The sequence below is a fragment of the Malurus melanocephalus genome, unplaced genomic scaffold (genome assembly GCF_030028575.1).
Source record: "Malurus melanocephalus ecotype Western Australia unplaced genomic scaffold, MMel_1.1 scaffold_390, whole genome shotgun sequence".
Taxonomy (NCBI): Eukaryota; Metazoa; Chordata; class Aves; order Passeriformes; family Maluridae; genus Malurus; species Malurus melanocephalus.
Genome location: NW_026623622.1, coordinates 393508 through 413027, shown reverse-complemented (window position 1 = coordinate 413027; position 19520 = coordinate 393508). Strand labels below are relative to the sequence as shown.

At 35.0% G+C, this 19520-nt stretch overlaps 1 protein-coding gene across 2 annotated transcripts; it reads right to left on the bottom strand.

Moving 5' to 3' along the window:
• Positions 1 to 1647: 1647 nt before the first annotated feature.
• On the bottom strand, positions 1648 to 19453 carry DCAF17 (DDB1 and CUL4 associated factor 17). Of its 2 annotated transcripts, XM_057379147.1 has the most exons (14): positions 19283 to 19453; positions 17961 to 18064; positions 16491 to 16581; positions 15407 to 15549; positions 14690 to 14768; positions 14460 to 14549; positions 12251 to 12358; positions 11690 to 11795; positions 8576 to 8718; positions 7085 to 7194; positions 6601 to 6688; positions 4999 to 5082; positions 3485 to 3640; positions 1648 to 2740 (listed from the first exon to the last, which is right to left on the bottom strand). In XM_057379147.1, the coding sequence occupies exons 1-14, from the start codon at positions 19451 to 19453 to the stop codon at positions 2615 to 2617; spliced, it is 1599 nt and encodes a 532-aa protein (XP_057235130.1). In that variant the 3' UTR covers positions 1648 to 2614. The 2 variants fall into 2 exon arrangements, with proteins under 2 accessions (XP_057235130.1, XP_057235131.1); XM_057379148.1 differs by lacking the exon at positions 1648 to 2740 and having other exon boundaries at positions 3577 to 3640; positions 6603 to 6688.
• Positions 19454 to 19520: the final 67 nt, after the last annotated feature.

The window sequence follows — 19520 nt, the reverse complement described above, 5'->3', positions numbered from 1 at the left end:
TCTTGGGCATTTTGTTCTAGTGAAAATAATGGAAGCATAGGTCATAAGTCTTTCAGGCTTGGTTTTTCAAAGGATGCACTTGAGACTTCATTTGATGTAACTGAGGCCTTATCTGCATACTCTGAAAGCCACAGCACGAGTGCTAAGCAATCCCTGAAAATCACAGGAACCAAGGGTACTCACGATTTCACGCTAAYAGTTCCTTATTTTGATTTTTATAAAATAAAAACTTATCAGGAAATGGGTTTCCTAATTGTAAAGGAGTTAGGTACTGCCTATGAGAAATGAAGAAYGTTTTTGTCTTCTCCATCTCACCCTAATTAATGCATTAATCCACATGTAATATCAATTTGACACCACTCCATAGAACACCACTGCCAGCAACAGTGACTAAAAGATGCTTGCATATAAAATCTGGCAAAATAAAGTACTGTATTTTTTTCTGGTGGATGAGTTTTGTTTAGAAACTTAACCTGAAGTAAAAGCAGTGATTCAGGTGGGCTGCCACCAAGCATACAGCTATTTGTATTTGGTTTAGATACAGTTATTTTAAACAATGTAGAAACTATTGATTTGTGGGCAGCATTTTCCTCCCATTTAAACAGAAGTTTATTTTTAGAATTTCTGAGTTTCTGCAGCGGTGCAGAAGGCAACTCATAGCTTAAAAAGCGCAAACCATAAGATTTAACAATTCTGCTTTTTTAGTGTGTTCCAGGCTGTAAGTAGGGCKCCAAGACACTCAGAAGTGTTCAGGGCTAGTCATTTGGGATTCTCTGTTATTAAATAGCTTTCAAGGTGTTTTTAAGTAAACAGAAACCTCTTCTGTTTCTGAATCAAAATGTCTATGTGGGACCTGCCARGATGGAACATCTGCCATCATCTGTAGTGCAGTAACAGCATTTAAGAGTGATAGAATTTCTTACACAAGACTCAGTCTTCATCGAAGTCTGGGCTGCCTTTTGGTCATTACAAATTGCTGCATTAGAAAAAAAAAAAAAAAAGGATACTGATGTACATTTGCAGCTTTAGCACAATATCACTTCATAAGTCTGCAATAGCCTAACAAAAAGCCACTAGGAAGCAGAGCAAACTCCTGAAAGCTAGAGATTGTCTTCATCAACAGTACTTGCACTATTTAATARATGATGAAGTTTAAATGCCTTTCTCTGGGTGGAACTGCTTCAAAAAGCCAAACAGGAATGAGCATAAAATTTCTCTTAAGTAGCTGCTTAAAAAGTATTTGGTCTTCTGTCTTAGAGTACAGCTTCGTATTAATTTTTATTTGCATGTATTACTGATATAGTTATTTATTAAATAGCAGRTAAGGGACAGATCTTCTTTCCTGGACCCAAAGTGAAAACTTATGGAAGATATGGTGGAAGTTGGGTATTGCTGCTGCCCTTTATTTCTACTATTGTTTCATTATCTTCTTTAATGTCCTTTTTGTGTTGTTTTTTTTTCTCTCCACATTGTAATTCACTTTTTCTTTTGCATTACACTTTCTTTAAAAACACACAAGAGAAAATTTATGTCATTCTTCTAGAGCTCTTCCCTATTGCATCATCTAAAATAATCCACATTTCATTAGTAAAGTCTGGAGCAAAAAGAAATATTTGCATTTAGCATTACCATGCTAAATATTTGCATTTAGCATTACCATGCTCATGATGACAGTGGTGGTACTGAGTCATTTTGATGAGCTATTCTTCTGAGCCCATCTTTGGCTTGCATTTGGAAACTTTATCACCATGAAGTCTACAGCCTGCATTTTGTTGTTGTGGGTGTTTTTTATTTTAAAATGAAAGCTTTCATTCTGTAGATTCTGAATATACCCCACAGCACTCCMCAGTATCAGATAGGCTGCACTCAGTAATAAGGGTGAACAGCTGGGAGCTTTGGCTCAGATTGAACAACTCCTGACCCTTAACACAGGGACAAGCAGAGAATTACTTACTTTTATATAYCTATATCTGTGAAAACATATTAAAAAATACATTAAAAAGACAGTAAAATACATAAATTATTAACATTTCCTTTAAACTGAAACATACACTACCAGAAAACCTGAGTCATTTTATTTCTCACACCAAACCAAGAGAAAGATTCTGTCTAAGTGGTTTAATGGTAACACTAMAATTTTTATACTAAATACAAAATTTATCCTAGATAGTTTTACATACTTTCATTRATTAACCATTTTTATTAGAGTTGCATAGGTAAAACTGTGTAAGACAATTCATAGCAGATGGTAGATAATGAGTAAGTCCACATTTTTCTCCTTAATGTCCAGTATTTCAATCCTATTGCCTAGAGAAGTAACAAATGCATCTAGCATTAATGATGAACTGGTGAATACATGAAAAGCCATAATGAACTACAGGCATGTGTACAGTGTCACAAAGGAAAAAAAGAAACAAGACCTCATGTAGCAGTTTAAAATGTTGAGATTAAATCCAGCCAGAAAAACAGTATTTGACTACTTCATATATATGGAGTCCTTAAATAGCATCCAAATGGAAGTTGCTGTAGCTGGTGTTTATGGCTTAAATATATACAAAAATTCTCCCTCCTTTTTTTACAAAACACTTCCTGTTTTTTTTTTTTTTTCATAGCATTAACAATCATCATCTTTTGCAGTATCACAGACCATYTGGTAAACATGGCAACTGAATCTCCTGTTAGGCTTCTGTTCTATATGTAATACGAGGTCCTTGTCAAAGTAAACTTCATGACTGTAAGTCTGAAATGAGAAAAAAAAATTGGATTGCAGTCTCTATTTCCACAACTTGCCAAAATCCATATAATTTTCCATGAGGATCAAGAAATATTTAACCCTTGTACCCTCCATGATCAGGCAGAAATTTTGTGTGAATACACAGAGATTACTCTTCCAGATAAAGAACAGAATTAAAAAACTTTGAGAGGTTTCTCACATSCCTATTTAGATCACAAGTTGCCTATGCAGTCAATGATAAAATAGACACAAAGGTGCTGAAAATTTGACGTTTATGTTAGATGTCCATGTAACATTTATGTTGGATGTCCATGGTCTGTATGAACAGCCCATTTCATCTTTCCAAAAATATAGTTAGTCTATGCTTCATTCTATGTATGAGTAGTTCAAGTTAAACTAGGGAGACTGTTTACAAGTTGTAAAGTTAACTTGATGTAACTAGCCACAGAGTGAATATTTAAGTTCATAAATACTTTTGAAATACATAAAGGACAGCCCCTATCCCAACCAAAAAACCCCAAACAAATCAACTAAAAAAACAAAATCACAATTTCAAATAATGGAGATTTTCAGGTAAATTAACTACTGTCTGATGGAGTACTTAAAACTTCAGAGTTGTGATTAATATTTTATACAAATCTCATACCTTCACAACTCTACTTATATATCTGCTTCAAATCTGAACAAAAGTGGTAGGTAAATGAGTGCAGGGAARAGACAATATGAATAAAAGATAGGAATTTTCCTCACCACATCCCAGGACTCCTTTAATGGAATACTCTTAAGTAGTATCCCATGATCATTACAATGAAAGTCAAGGTGAGCTCTTCCATCAGCTCCTATCTGAGTAACTGCCACAGTTGATAATAAATCCAATTCATCTTCATAGTCCACAATTTTGAATGTCTTTGAAAAAACAAAACCTCAAGTTTATAAATGAAACATAAATTCACATTCCCCTCTACTAAAATTGCATAGCTCTTTTTTCTTTTAAGTGGAAACAGAACTGGTAAAATTGTAGTTCTTAAGTCTTCTGGCCTGAAAGAAAACTTTGGGATCCTGATACCCAACAGGCATTCTTCCCCAACATGAGTTGTCATGGTATTTCAGCAAAATTCCTGAAGCAGAAGAAAGTGATGTCCTGAAAAACCCTAATGTGCATGTATTTTATATGTAACACAAAGGAAATAGAAAGTAAGTACTTCTGAAGTGGCCAAAGAAATATATTTAGGCTCTTGAAGCAATGTAGCTTTAAGCCATCATTGGTTTTGAGGGAATGGGTACATCAGAGAAATTCCATTTACATGAGTATCTGTATTTTTGTTCAGATCTCTCACTTGTTCCACAGATTATATGTCAGTGAAGAACTGAGACCAAAGAGTGAAAACTGTGAACTATCTTAATTACCTTTATCTCACTGTGACATACTCTTTAAATTCAAGCCAGTCTTTTTCTGCCATAATGTAAAAACATTTACTGGACTCACAAGTAAAGTATAACAGCAGGAAAAAAATAGCGTGCAATTATTTTAATTATGGTTAAAAGAAAAAGTGAATAGAAATAAACTGCAGACCCTTAAGAGTTATACTCTTATGGACTATGCTGTATTTTTACCACAGTAAAATCTATTTCCTCAGAATAAAGAATAGGAGTGACTACCCAAAACTGGTGAATTTTACCTGTTGTTACAGATCCAGCTCTAGACAGAGAGCTAAAAAATATTTTTCATAACCTTTTAAGACTCAGCACCAAGTAAAATGGTGTACTATTCTCAATAAACAGTTACTTAAAGGAGAAGCATTAAATACATTATTGTGCAATCCACAGCAAGTGGGAGAGAAGAACAAAGTTTAGAGACTATAAAAAAGACAAGAGGATCCTAAAGTAGAGGAAAAGAAAAGGCGCCTTTCATTTCATAAAATGCTTTATAAGAAATGTTCAAAGTAGATATTTAAATGGATAARACAGTAATGGTTTGTCACATTAACMTGTCTTTTCTGTGCCACTGAAGGTCACCAGGAGTTACGATGGTATTGTGGGGCATAAGATCAATTCTTGAAAGAAAGTCCAAAGCTCAAATGTCAACCAAGGAGAAAAGATGATAAAACAACACGTGAAGCAATTAGAAGAAGATAAAGAAAAGAGGAATAAAGAACTCAAAGATATATGTAGCTAAGATTACACCCACTGCACCTGAAACAAGAAGGGCTTCTAGCTACTTAACACTAAAACAATCCATGAAGTGCTGTTACTACATCAGTTACCTCTTGTTCCGGGTCATCGTCCAGCAAGGTAAAACGCTTTTTCACCACTCGACCAGAWGCTGTTACAGTAACACTGTTGTTCACCTTTGGAGAAACATAAAAAGTGTCTCTAGACTTCAGAGCAATTCAGTTTCTATGGATCTGACAATATATTTGTTTCATACATTTTACTTTCTGACCTTGTTTTACTCATTAGCTATGCATAGCCTTGTGCTGTTGTTTTCTTTATGAGGGTTTATGAACTTGGTGACTTTAGCTGGAATATTATTGCTATTTACTCATATTCAGAGGTGTCCACAGAGGTGGCAAAGGTTCTCAGCTACCATAATCTTTTGAACTGACTAGAACTGACTAGAACCAAGATGCTGAAATGAGAATTAAGACTGCTAAATCACCMCCATTTATTTTCATAAACCCTTACTTCCAGAAGATGGGGACAGCAGCATCTTAAACCACCATGGCTGCTCCCACTGGGCTTCATTGAAACCAGAAATATTAAAAAATGGGTTTTCAGTGTCTTAATAGAACTCAAAATGAATAAGCAAAACACAGGCAGGATTAGAACACWTATTTCTTTGTTCTTACTGTAACAGAAGTTATATAACAACTCTCAAAAAGCAGTATGACAAGTTATTAGATGACCTAGCATTTAGCTTTAGAATTCAATACAAGTTTTATTCTTGAGTTTGTGTAGATTTTTAACACACAAACCTTTTTGCTGCAAAAGCTTCAAAATTAGTATCACAGATTTGCAGGCATTTTACAGTATCCAAATTATAAAAAWTTGCTTTTTGGTAAGACATAACCTTGTCTGCTGAATCAAAAGGACAGCTCCAGGCACTAACTAAATTTTTTTTCCCTTGTGCTCTTTAACCTTTTTGACATTASATTGTCTTTGTGATTCTGTATCACAAAAGCCTTCATGAAACAACTGAGGTGATTTAAGAGCTCAGTTCTACCAGTAGTTTTAAATCATCCTTTCACACCTGATTCCACCTTTCTGCACTCTTCTGGTGATTCAGTCCTGTTCTGCTCCAGTTCAGCAAAACAAGCAAGMAGGAAAGTACTCACCTTTTCTGCTAAGTTACTATTCTGTGACCTTAGTGCGCTGATTTGGCTCACCAAGGGTTAGATGAATGGCAAACTTGTCACAAGAGAGTGACAGGTRTGCATGGCCAGGAAAAGAAAGACACTTTTGGAAGCAATGTATTGTCTTTGTTGTCTTATGAGGATTTAATCCCTAAATTATGAGAGACTTGAAGCATTTCTAGCATTTGTATGATCAACTTACCTGAGCACAAGAGAGGCCCACAATTATCACTTAGKGGCACCTTAATTTGAAGGAAATCTGTCACCATCTTTTAAGTATGCTTTATATCCATGATACATGGTTACACTGCACACCATAAAGAATGCTGAAAACTAAAGAAAAGACTGCAAGTTTCAGGAATCTATCTTGGAAGTGTTAATATTTTCAAAATTCTTTTCATACTACTTCAATAAACCTTGAATAAAAGCTCATAAAACAGTGATTACTCACATATGCCAACCCCCTGAGTATAGTTCAAAATCATACATTGTGATCTCAGACACTAAACTCACACAGTTTTCTCTGTTGGCTACTATCGTAAAATCTTCTGCAATCTCCATTTGATCTGCATGATTTTTAACTTCCTTAAGCTTTAAGACTCTACAAAAGAAACAGAAATTACAAAGTAAGCCATATATTCTAATCTGTTTACTACAACATTTCTACAYAATTTTTTTAATCCAGTACATTAATACATCGTAAAGAAATAAAATAGAAATTAATTATTTTTGTAATTTATGTTTATCAGTGAAATTTTAATACAGTGGTCCTTGAATATTTTTCGTATCAAAATCTAAATTGTTGCCTCTAGTGCCCACAGTCATCACAGAGAATACTGCAGATGTTTCTAGAACTTTTGATTCTGACAAATCAATAGATTTTACAATTTCYATAGTCTGATGGGTATTTGAGTCTGCAAATTGTCAAACTACTGAATTTATGCATTTATGCAACTTCTCCTTAAATGAAATAAAAATTAGTAAAAAAGGCTCATACTTAATCAAATTCGGTCCCACGTGGATTATTCTGCCTGACATATCTGGATGGAAATATATCCAGTCAGGTTCAAGTGAACAGCATTTCATATCCTGTATGCCATTTTTTGCCTGAAGAAGAAAAGGAAAGCTTAGAATATTAGTATTTTGAAAGTCTCACAGATCTAATTAAAGAGGAAATACTGAGCTACTCACTATATACCTCTGGAGGTTTTTAAGTATTGCTCCTAATCATGACCACAAAGGATGGCAGTGGAACAATAATAATAATAACAACAATAAGACTCAGTTCCAATTCTCAAGATATTTGGTGGAGCAGTTTGAAGATTTTTAATATGGAATAAGCAATAACCTATTGCTATATCATCCTATCTCTACTGAAACCAAGCAAAATGAAGATTTAGCCTACACTGTGCAAACACTTCAACAATTCCAGCTATTTGAGTATTCCAAGACATGGGATGTGTCAARACATGGAACAAACATTAGCACCAAGTTTGACCTGAGTTTCAAACCTCAGGCTTAGCCTCTTCTGTGCAAATTATTTGTGGGGCATGTAAGCTGRGGATACCTTGTGATTTCAGCAATCAGATGCAAGCTGTTCAAAATKGTGGGATTTTGGCAGTGGCTTTCTGTTGTTAAATTTAGCTGACATCAATCATTGAAACTGGCAAATATATGAACCCACATAGAAAAAAACAGATGAGAAAGGATTCTMAAAGTCCATTTGAATCAAAATTGATCTTCAGCTACAGTTACGAAATGCCAGTTTTGAAAATAAGATAGGGAAATAATTTATTTGATCAGGCTAGCAAAAGAGATAAGGACCTTTACAGATGCGACTTATTTAGTCAAGAAACTCTGAACAGGCCTAAAAGTTGCTTGTAATACAGAATGATCTTCAGGTCAATTCCAGATTCAAAATAAAAGCTGAGATGGGGAACTCACAAAAAGTAGTATTCACATGATGAATAATACATAAAAATAATTAGGAACAGATTAAACTSAGTAATAAAATCTTCCCGGGGACAGAAAGGGATTAAACTGTGCAATCAAATCTTTTTAGGGAGAGAGAAAAGGTACAAGTYAAAGATAAACAACAAACATTAAGGAAAGGAAATTTATTCTGCAATATCTTAAAATTTAAAATAACTCTTTAGTCAGCAGTTAGTAGGCTGACTAGTCAGAAGTACATTAGGATGTTACCATGCAAGGAAACAGGTAATGAGACTTAACTTCTAAATCATGAATACAGTGCTGTATAGCTCTGACAGTGCTGTTATATTGGAATGAAGGAAATAYGAGAAGCAGTATTAATTCAGAAGAAAGTATTTTACACATGACTCCATGGGACAGCTGATTTGATACTGGGGTGAYCCCTGTGAAAGGACTACACTGGTAAACAAAGGTATTCATTACCTACTCAGAATAAGAGATGRAGACAAACATAATACACATTAATTTCAGAGAAGCTGCTTTCTGAATATATTACCAAAGCATTGTTTTTCAGAGAACAAATATGGAAGACTCCTTTATGTTTTTTCTTGTTAGGTGTGATGATATAATGCCAAGGGTAACCTCCAATTTGAAATGCATTCTCCAGAGAAGATGCTTCAAATAGCAAAGGTGGGGTATCTGCAAATATTTGGTAATGTTAACACCATTAGTAGCAGAACAGTCATAATTCCATTGATCCTTACAATTCTAAATTCCAATAAAGCTACTAATTCTTCACAACTTTTGAAGACTGGTGGAAATACATTGGCTTTGAACTTTTTTCCAGCGCCAGCTATGCTACCTCACCTGGCATCCAGGGGCACATYTGCAGTTCCCACTGGAGGGTTACTGCCTGCTCAGATCTTGATGTTGAACTACTCTTCTAATATCTTTGACTTATGAGCAAAGAGACAGCAAATAAATAAAATCATTCCAGCTCATCTGATTGAGAAAGGATGTACATATGAACAGATTAAAGACCATGTCAAAATGGTCACTATTCTCTTGGGAAAAACAGTGATAAATAACKGGAAACAGCAAGCAGCAATCTCAAATAACAGAATTAAATGCAGGAAGACAGAATATTCAGATTCTGCTTTCTCCTTTTGTGTAACACAACAAAATAGTGTGGACTATAATGGATGCACTCTGTAGCCGAGTTCATAAAAATCAAAATACAGAAATTTTTGCAATTAACAGCAAAAGGTATCTAGTTTTCCTTTCAGTTCAGTTGGGATAAATTATAGAGATGTACTATGCCATTCTTACAAGTCATCTGTTTACTAAATGAGAGGCATCTTTGAATAAAATGGACTGCACAGAACTTTACAACTTCAATTCTGTTAAATTAAATATCTACAGCAATATCTGCAACTGCTATAACTGAACCAATTTGGGACTGAAGATCAACTCTAACAGTATGGAGAAAAGTTGGGAAAAAAATTGACAAAATGTGGAGGAAATCTGCAATTACAAGGCGAATCGAAACAGGCAAAATATAAAAACCCAAAAMCAACTTTTTAAATAAAGCATATATCAAGATCCCTCAAAAAGTCTGGTAGATGGATTAAATGATACAATTAAACGTGTCTCAATAGATAAACAACACTGAGTAGTAGAGGCTGCTTATAAAATATGCCTTTCCTTTTATATTCATTTGGCAAAGATTTGCAAGATCATAGCCACCTAAACAGCTGTGACTGCTGCCTTAACTCYCTCTTTCCTGCTTGTAAATCACTAGTTCTTGTTGCTTAACACCTCCTGTTTTATTACTATATTGTTTGCAAGTCCTTTCCCAAGTCTTGCCAATTTTCAGTCTCGACTTCTTTGTTCACTTTAAACTCTGAAGATTCATCTAAACGAAGTTGTTCCTGACAGCACTAACAAATATTTGCTCTAAATGCAAATAAAACCAAAGAAACAACAACAAGAAAAAGGCTTCTACAAAGTATCCTCCTCTTCACTTTTTTTTTTTCTAAAATTACYCTATCATCTAACAATAAATCAAATTTTATATTCTGGACCATGCAGAAAATCACATACTGTGACCAAAATCAATYCCTCAACAGTTAAGAGCTGTAACATAGTACATAGCAGCCTGTAAGCTTTGATCTCTGTACACTTCCTTTAGGGTACCTCACACCATAAAAACAGTACTGTAATAATGGCCATCCCTTCAGGCAGTAACTGTAGGGAGGCTGGCACTAAGTGAGAAGCAAAATTACACACAGTTAAATTATAGTAAATACAAGCCTGCACTCTGAAACTGTTAAGATCTTGCTCACTGAAGCATTTGGCCACCTCATTCTTAAAAGAAAACAACTCAAAAACCACAGGAATGCAACTATTTGCAAAAAGCAGCCATGGCAAATATGTCATGGGTTCAAAACTTCGTAACCACAAATTACTGAATATGATTAAAGATCAAAAATATTTTCTCCAGTACACTGGTTTTAAATCTCAAAACCAAAAACTACAATGACCTAACAGCCATGAGAGCAAATCTTCCTATCAAAGAACATGCATGTTTCCCACAGGTCCCTAACTTTAAACATTAATCTGTCTCACAGATTGAGACAGAAGGAAAAATGAAAGAAGAATTCCCTTTGCAAAAGCTGAGACATCAAATGTAGCAGCCTATTACTTTGTTTTGCTAATACATTATAACTTCACTATATAAGTCTGTATTTTATCTTTGTGCACTCCCTCATTTTTATATAAATCTAGATTGATTTGTCTGTTTTTATCTGACATTCTGAAAACAAAGACCAAAAGCATTTTTTATGTGGACCTGTAAAAACAATTTCACAYAGAAACATTCAAAACTAGATAAATAAACATACGCGTTCTTTGAAAGTCAGGAAACCAACTTTTAATTTTTTTTTTTAGATGCCTCAAGTGTGAGCTTGTGAGAATGTATTTTTAAAGTAAGAAAAGAAGTTTCTTTGAAGGTCACAGGCTTTGGTTATTCATTCAAAATCTTAGCACCATATTCTAATCTCAAGTGCACCAACAGAAGCCACTGCTTGGTTTCAGAGAAAAAAAGTCATTACATAATGCAGAACATTTCATAAGCTGATGATTTGAGGCATTAGAATACGTTCTAATAATTTGTTCTCAGGAATTTATGTTACTGAAACTGGCATGTTTCTTACAACCTAGAATATCAAAATGCAGGTCAAACAAATGGTTCAATCTCTTTGACTGTATTCAGTYTCTTTGAATTTCCTCTGCAAGTTGGATTAAATATTCTCACATCTTTTGCTTACATACCATATACTGTTTCTGGGTGCTACTAACAGCTATCCTAGTCCTTCCTCTTTCTCGAGAGCAGTTRTGTCTCAGAAATAAAGAAAGGGATTCCATTTAATGCATTGCTTATCAAGTTTTTCAGATAGCTTAGCTGCTCTCTAATAGTTTTCTTGTATGTCCTATATAAGTTTTATTTTAATTACAAGTAAAGGAAAGCATATTGTACTATAATGTAAATTCTGAAATAAAGCTACAGAACAATATGAGCACAGTAATTTTAATACTTTTCTTAGTGTAAAATAAGTCATAATTAATCCATAAAAATGACCAGTCAAGCCAATACAAAGATCATAATTACCTGTGATTTTAATGTTACATGGAAGACCAAATGGATACTTTCCTACAACTCCCACCTGACCATTCCAGTTGAATTCTTGTCCCAAATGAAATGGTTGTTCCATGAACTAAAATAATACAGAAAAGTTTAGCTTTACAGATGCATACATACTTGCTGTTCAGTTTTACTGCTCTACTATTACTGCATTCTTTATCTATTTATTTTAGATACTGCTTGAGATCTTATTTTTGAATTAACATTTGATTTTTGAATAGGATATAAACTTGTAAGTCTCACTGCAATTCTGTTTGAAATCAAACTTCCCCATGCCCACCAGTCTCTGGCCTTAACAATCATCTATAACTACAGATTAGGTATGTGAAGAGRAGCACATCTGGTTTAATATTTACATAACTCCTCAGAAGTGCCTGTCCATTTGTACGTTCTGACCATAAATAGATTTAGGCAGGAACCTATCCTGCCTAAACACATACCCCATGCACTTACGTAGCAACACATGAATATTTATGAATTGTTACCCCAAAAGAGCATGGCATATATGAAAACTTTGTGTTCCATTACCTGTTCTAAAATGGCCTTGAAGTTGTAGAGTCTGACRAGACCCATGCTATACATCACAATCAGGATTCCATTAGAAACTGCAACATCTGTCACACTATTACCAAAAATCTACAATAAAATGAAGCAAAATTATACTATTAGAGAATAATTGAGAGAAAACACAAATAACTCATTATGTCCTTGATTTTGCAATCACTTTTTTTTTTTATTCTGACCAAACTCTGTGATCAATGAAGTTCATGAAGTTTTCTGTAACTCATCTGTTCTGCTGAGTTTCTTCAATAGTTTGCACTGCAGTAACACCTGAGGTTAGATTAGTCAGATTCTGAAAGCGGATTCATACTCTAATCAATTCTCAGTATATCTTCATATCATGCTAYCCAGTTATTATCATACATGAATAGATTATATTATTCAGCATCCCACAGGAATGTTAGCAAAACTAGCAACTCAATCTAAAAGTCCCGATTTCAGATCTTCTGTTCTTTCATCCCAGGGTAAAACACTAGTTGTGATTAAACACTGTGACTGTGTACAGCTGTACTATAACTACATTATCTGGCTGTCACAGAGTAGAGAATTCTCTCTGAATCCAAATTAGACATATRCATGAGAAGCTGCCTTATCCTTTTTAATAATTATGCACTATTCATTTAAGCCATTGCTTAACACATCACTGAGCAAACCCCACAACTAATTCTTAATATTTAGTTAATAACAGCATGCGAAGTTCATAGTTTTTTTTAACAGAAATGCTTGGAAATGTAGTTTTCTTTAATTTGACTCACTAAGTGAAAAAGCAATTAAACCAGTTAAAATAGGCTTAAAATCAATAAAAAAATAAAGGAACCCAGGAACTGTGAGGAACCTACATCTTAACACTGCCAGTGATTTTATGATATGCTTGGTTTTGAAAGATATATTCACTCCTGAGAGTTTGCTTTTATATAGGGATATCTCTCTTTCTCAATACATTTGTTAGTTTAGGTCCCAGTGTCTTCCAGACACTCTAGTAATCTTCCAACCCAGAAGTCTCCTTTCTACCCTTGACACCTTAGCCACTCTGAACTCAGAATTTATTGTGGTATCTCAGTAAAGCTGATGCATGAGGTGCATTTTGCAGTCTTAAACAGTAATGCTAACCCTGACTCCAATGTAACAGTTACATTTCACTGATCTGTATCAGGTTTGGCATTGCATTCACTGGTTTTGTCTCCTGCTGGGTGTATTCTCACATCCCAAATGCTGACCTTTCATTACAGTTTTAACAATTTCTCTGATGAGTACTTGGTACAGACCCAGCTGAAGAAGTGCTCTTTCAGATGTTTTGCCTACTGYGTGCATGATGGATCTGGGATGTCATTCCTAGCCAGACTGAGAATACCTTTGATACTGGTAACSTTTTTTCCAGTCCTAAATACTAATTTTGAACAGAACAAAACACAGTACCCCCAAACTTTCATAGGCCCAAATGAAAAAGTTTAACTCCATGCCTTCACTTGCCAGCCCAATCTCAATTACAGCCTCAACCCAATCTAGCACCACCTACAACTCCAGCTTATAGCTTTGGACCCTAAAAGACACTGTACCTCACAGAACCTAAAGACAGAGTTTGCATGTTTGTACTGTTTCATTTGTAAATTATATCTAGAGCTTTCTTGACTTAAAATAGAACAGCAAAAATTGCAATCTGGCTCAAGGTCTCTTCCTAAGTGTATACATTTACATACAGGTCACAAACTGAACTCAGGTTGGTCTTGACTGAGAAAGAAAGACATATTTACTTTTGTCATTCAGTAACAGTGATAATAGAAGTTTGAAACATTTTTAACTAYATATAGAATTCGTAGACTATTACTAAGACAGGGTCAGAGGCACACCTCTTTCTTTTAAGGAGGTGAAATGTACAAACACTTTAGGATTCCCTAGCTCTTATGATTGCTCTAAGAAAAGGCTRAAGTCCATCTACATGTCAAAGAGTAACACAGTAACAGAATCCACTTGKATTTTCTCTTCTGGTTATTAGAATTAAGACTATTCCCCCCAAGGCCCCTATCATAYACAAGAACTACAAGACTACTGCCAATTAATGTTTGAACTGTTTTTACAAGCTATAAGTATGACTTCTGAAATTCTGAAACAAGTGCYTCAACTACAGCTGTCATAGAACTACATTACAGATCACACATTAATAGAGAAATTAACTTACCTTTTTATTTATTTCCAGCATTCCAATGAATGAAAGAGGCAAAACTTGGAATACAGCGAGATAAAACAATACAGTCTGTTGGATTCCTGCCTGAGAAGGAACAATACTGAATATAGTTATTAATGGCAGGACACCTTCATCTTTTGCCATAATAACAAGGTATAATACCCCCATCTTTGTAAATATTTTTGATGGATGTTGCAAAAATGACATTTTTTCAACAAACTTACCTGCCGTGCTGCTGCAGGGAGCTTATTCTGAGCTGACTTTACAATCATTACCTCTTGAGGAGTATCCCAGCTCAGGTACCTATTTATGACAAGAAAGGCCTATCTTAATCCCTTAAAAACAATTTATTAATACATGTAAAAAAATATAATGGGTTATAACATGCTTAATTTTCTCCATTCATAATCACCACTTTGTTAACCTTCAGCCTAACAAAAATAATTTCTTCTGAAAACTGAAAAAAAKAAGCAGTTTACCAAAAGCAACAACTGCTCTACTTTGAAACAGAAAAATGACTACCCTTTGGAGAAGAGCCTTTGCAAATCAAAAACAGCTCAGACTTTGAATACTGTATATACAATCAGGTTTGTTTTTCAGCCCTTAAAGGTCCTCTTCTGGTATGTTGCCATTGCAATACTAAAGGCTGTAAAGCTGTCAGAGAAAAGCAAATAGCAGCCTAGGTTTTGTGGAACTCGATACCAAATTTGACCCCATAATACTTAAGTTGATGAAATTCTTCYACAGGTAAGAGCATGCAGGAACGGTACTCCAGGTAACATTCTAGATGAACAAACTTGCTGTCAGCCATAGGATAGTACTAAAATGAAGATGATTCACTCTCCCCTCTATAGTACTAACCACTGTTAATTATATTAAGCTCTCCTTCTCCACTATACTACTGACCGGTCATGATATAAAGCCTAGTTTTTGTTCAATACCTGAAGAATTTGCAACAGGAACCAGCAAGATATACTTTTTCCAGTACTTCTCCACTATCAGCAGAGAGACGTAGAAGCCAGTTCTGCACTGTCAAGACTATCAGGGAAGCTTTATAATCCGATGGATTTGGTAGCATTTCTCCCTACATAAAGAAAGGCTATTAGAAAAAAGTTTGTATCAGGAGGATACATAACATTTTGACACTGTCAGAAGAACACAGAAGTAAATACATGTTCCTCAAAAACTAAAGGAGGAAAGCTGYCTGCTAATGAGATCAGTATCGCTAAGCTCATGTCCATGCCAAATAAYCACCCATCACATAAATAATCTGCTGTCACCCTTTTCACAAGGGTTACCTTTTCTAGAAAAGACATCTTTTAAAATACCTTTGTCTTGCAGAAAATTAACTGCTTACTGATCTAATTGGTGACTATCTTGAAGAGAAAATAGTATTTCAAAAGAAGACATTCACTGATAACTTGACAGTAACTGCAATGAATGGTATTAGCAGTGCTTTATTTTTAGGCACCTCAAGAATAGGGCTAATACTTCTAACCTCTGTGGACACTGGGTGAAGGAGATAAATTATGTAATTATTAGTTAGAAACCAAGGAATAGATTTTGGGCAAGGTTGCTTTTGTGCACCGCCAGKGTACCTGCTGTTTGTTTTTTTTCATGTCAACAGATCTGGAGAAAAATAAAAGTCCCAGCTACACTCCTTGCTATTTAAAAAACAAAGAAAAATGTAAGTTGAATTTATTTTGTAAGGAATTAAGAATTAGTTGCATAAACATAAAAGCATTGTTTTTAAAATCATCCATAAAAGCTTACAAAAAGAAGCACTTGAATGTACTACTGAGAATTCAGAGAGGTATCCCTCCAAAATGTTCAGTTAATATAARTAAGGTGCATGTTGCAAACCTAACTCTTAACTCCATAAACCTCCATAAACCTCCATAACCTAGCTCCATAAAAACATTGAGAAAATAGTTTGGAAAGAAAGAGCACTGCATTCTAAATATGTTTCACCAAAATACATTAATTTAATTTGCACATCAACACTCCAGTAAAAAGTAATCTTACCAGTGGACATTCCAATAGTAAAGCATCTTCTATTTTTTCAGACTTGCCACACTTTGACTTTTGATAAAGTATTCTTGGCTCTTGTGCAATACTAGAGGAAAATGATTGCTAATCATTAGTCTATTTCATAGACCACTTTCTAGCAACAAGTCATTTCATGCAGTTTTATAAATCCTGCCTTATCTTTAGGCAGATCAGAAATCTAAACATTTTATTTTCAYTTTGTAAATATACCTGAAATTGCTCTCAAAATAAGGCTTAATAACCAATAGTTCATATATTGTAATATTTAAAAGCTAACCTCCTCTAAATCTTTTGGTCTGGTTGCTTTTTTTGTTTTTAGTTTTGAGTTCAAAAAAAAAAAAAAAAAAAAAAAAACAAAAAAAAAAAAAAACACCAAACCCCAAAATTAAAACTAAAGTAACAAGCTTAACAGGTACATTCTTACTCTAGTGCTTTACATTAAATAAAAGCATATTTCAAAAACTAACGATCGGGATGTTCCTATCAAGTTCTTCCACTGTTACCTTTCCTAACATAAAGGTATGGCATCATTTTTAGATATATTTTTAAAAAAAAACTCTACTAACTAAAAGTTTTGTGTGCCTTTTTTTTGAGGGCACAATTTTGCCCTCTAGGAGAGGATGAGACAAAGAAAAACCTGAAAGATGTTAGACAGGTTAACCCTRTACTGAATCCACTCAGTGTAGAAATAAAAGCAGATTTAGATCTCAGCTGTGGGTGATTAGTTTAATTAACTCTTAGTGGTTTACACTAAYAGAGTAGTTTGTCTTTTATGTATCATCTGGCACTACCTCAAAACTGATCTGCGCACAGCTTCCTCAGCAATACAGTTCTCCAATTCTCACAGTAGGGACAGGCAGGGACAAGAACTGGTGTACACAGATTTCCTGTCCTCTACCCTACCACGTGCTGCCTCCTAACCTATGTCTCTGCAACTGATCATGAAACAGGAGATTAGATCAAAAAACTGATCTGCAAAATACATTAGCAAAAATTAGCACATACTGAAGGCTGTACTTTTACATGAAGAATTTACTTGTTTTATACAGAATTCATGGYACCAAGCTTGTTACATAGGCTGATTTTGTGATGCACTCTTGACCACAGTGCTAGTTACCAGATTACAAAGAACTGCTGTTCATTTGTCTTTTCAGTGTAAGAATAAAAAATAGTGATAATCTTCTATTCCTGCTCTGAAAGCTGAGGTTATACAGCACCAGAAACATCAGGCTTTCTTTTACCAAAGTAGATGTCACATTAAAATATAACAGTATCTAAATATAATTCAAAGATTGTAAACCAAAGATTTATGCACCTGGTTATTTTTTGTTCCTAAGTAAATTCTATTCAATTCACAGCAGCTATTTGCATGAGTAAAGTTATCAATATGAAACAGAATCAGTCTCAGAACTACAAATCTATGCCTTAAAATTGTGAATTTATTACCTGCTAATGCAGCATTGGTAATTGTCCATGTAAATTCTTCCTCTTTCATAYGCAATAGGAGATGCAGAATGAGTTGTCCAAACATTCTTGAACTTAGTACTTTCCTGAAAGACAACAGTTTTAACAGTGTTGGCTGTTTGTAACAAACTTTGCTTCTGAAAAATATTTTATTTGGCTCCTGTAAATTAATAACTTACATTAATTGAAACATTACTGGTGAATACACAGAAAGAATCCTATTTGTTTTTTGTTGATTTTTAAGAAAATGTCTTTTTAAAAAAAACAAATGAAAATATTTTTATTAGCTATTATGGACAGCAGGGATAAGGAATATWTTGTGATTAACTGGCCTGCATTAAAACTGGCAACTAAACTTCCATGGTGACTTTTGAAACCAAGGAATAAACTCCCCAGRGTATAAATACCTACAGAATTCTTTTATATGTAATTAATTTGATTTATTGAACAGCTAATTCCATTGTGCTGGTAGTGTTTCATGTGAAAAGTAGAAAAATTTATTCATCATTATTGGCAAAAAGTGCCCAAAACTTTAATGAAGTAAACTGCTCACATTGAATTTTCTTGCATGCATTTGAGATCAGGAGCTCTATACCATTAACAAAGTTTTAGAAAAAAAAGAAGCGCAAGTCAGACATACTTATTTTTATTTCAAAAAACCTTGCATGCCTATTGATCTAGTTACACAAGCAGACACTTCAGCTGACTTCTAATAAATGTATTCTCAATACAATTTGCTTCCACATTCTTTTCCAATGTATTTCTATCAACTACGTATGGAAGCAGCAACCATTTCGACTAAAAAAAAGAGTTCAGTTTGTAATTGGTTTMGTTCCTATTTTTTTTCTGTAACATTAGTTTGAATGAGAATTGGGGATACATTTACCCAAAAATCTTATTACATTTTATTGTGAGAACTCAAATCTCGAATTTAACATTGATGCTCCCTGAAGGACTCAGAATTTAACATTGATATTAAATATGAAGCCATTCTTAAGGAAATAAGTGATATAAAAATCTCATAAATGCTTATTTCTAACACAATTATTAGATTTACGAGTGCCTCTGCAGTTTTTGCCCAGTAGAATACTCTCTCCATCTCTAGGTCTGAGCCTTGTGAAATAAATTTAACCATTACTAACTCCCGTCATCAAAACTGCACGTTTTTCTCTCCCCAGTCTTGTTGTCCAGCGTGGCCGGGAACTTCTCCAACACCTGGGCTGAGAASTGACACTCAGCCCCCTCTGTGGAAAGCCCCTACCCGCAGGGATTCCGCCAGCGCCGAAACGCAGCCTGTTTATTACCTGGCACATTATCTTTCTGAGGAGTCCCAGGTTTTTCCTGTGGGCGACACCAGCATCTCTGGCATAGAAGCCCTGGSCCCTGCGGATGAGGAGGCGGCAGACGTTGTGCACCCCGCACGCCCGGGGGGCGGCCCTGCCCCTGGCCCTGCCCGCGGCCGCCTGCGGGCACATCCCCGGCCCGCGGGGCGGGATCGCCCTCCTCCGCCGCTCCAGCCTCGCTCTCGCCGGGCCCGGCAGC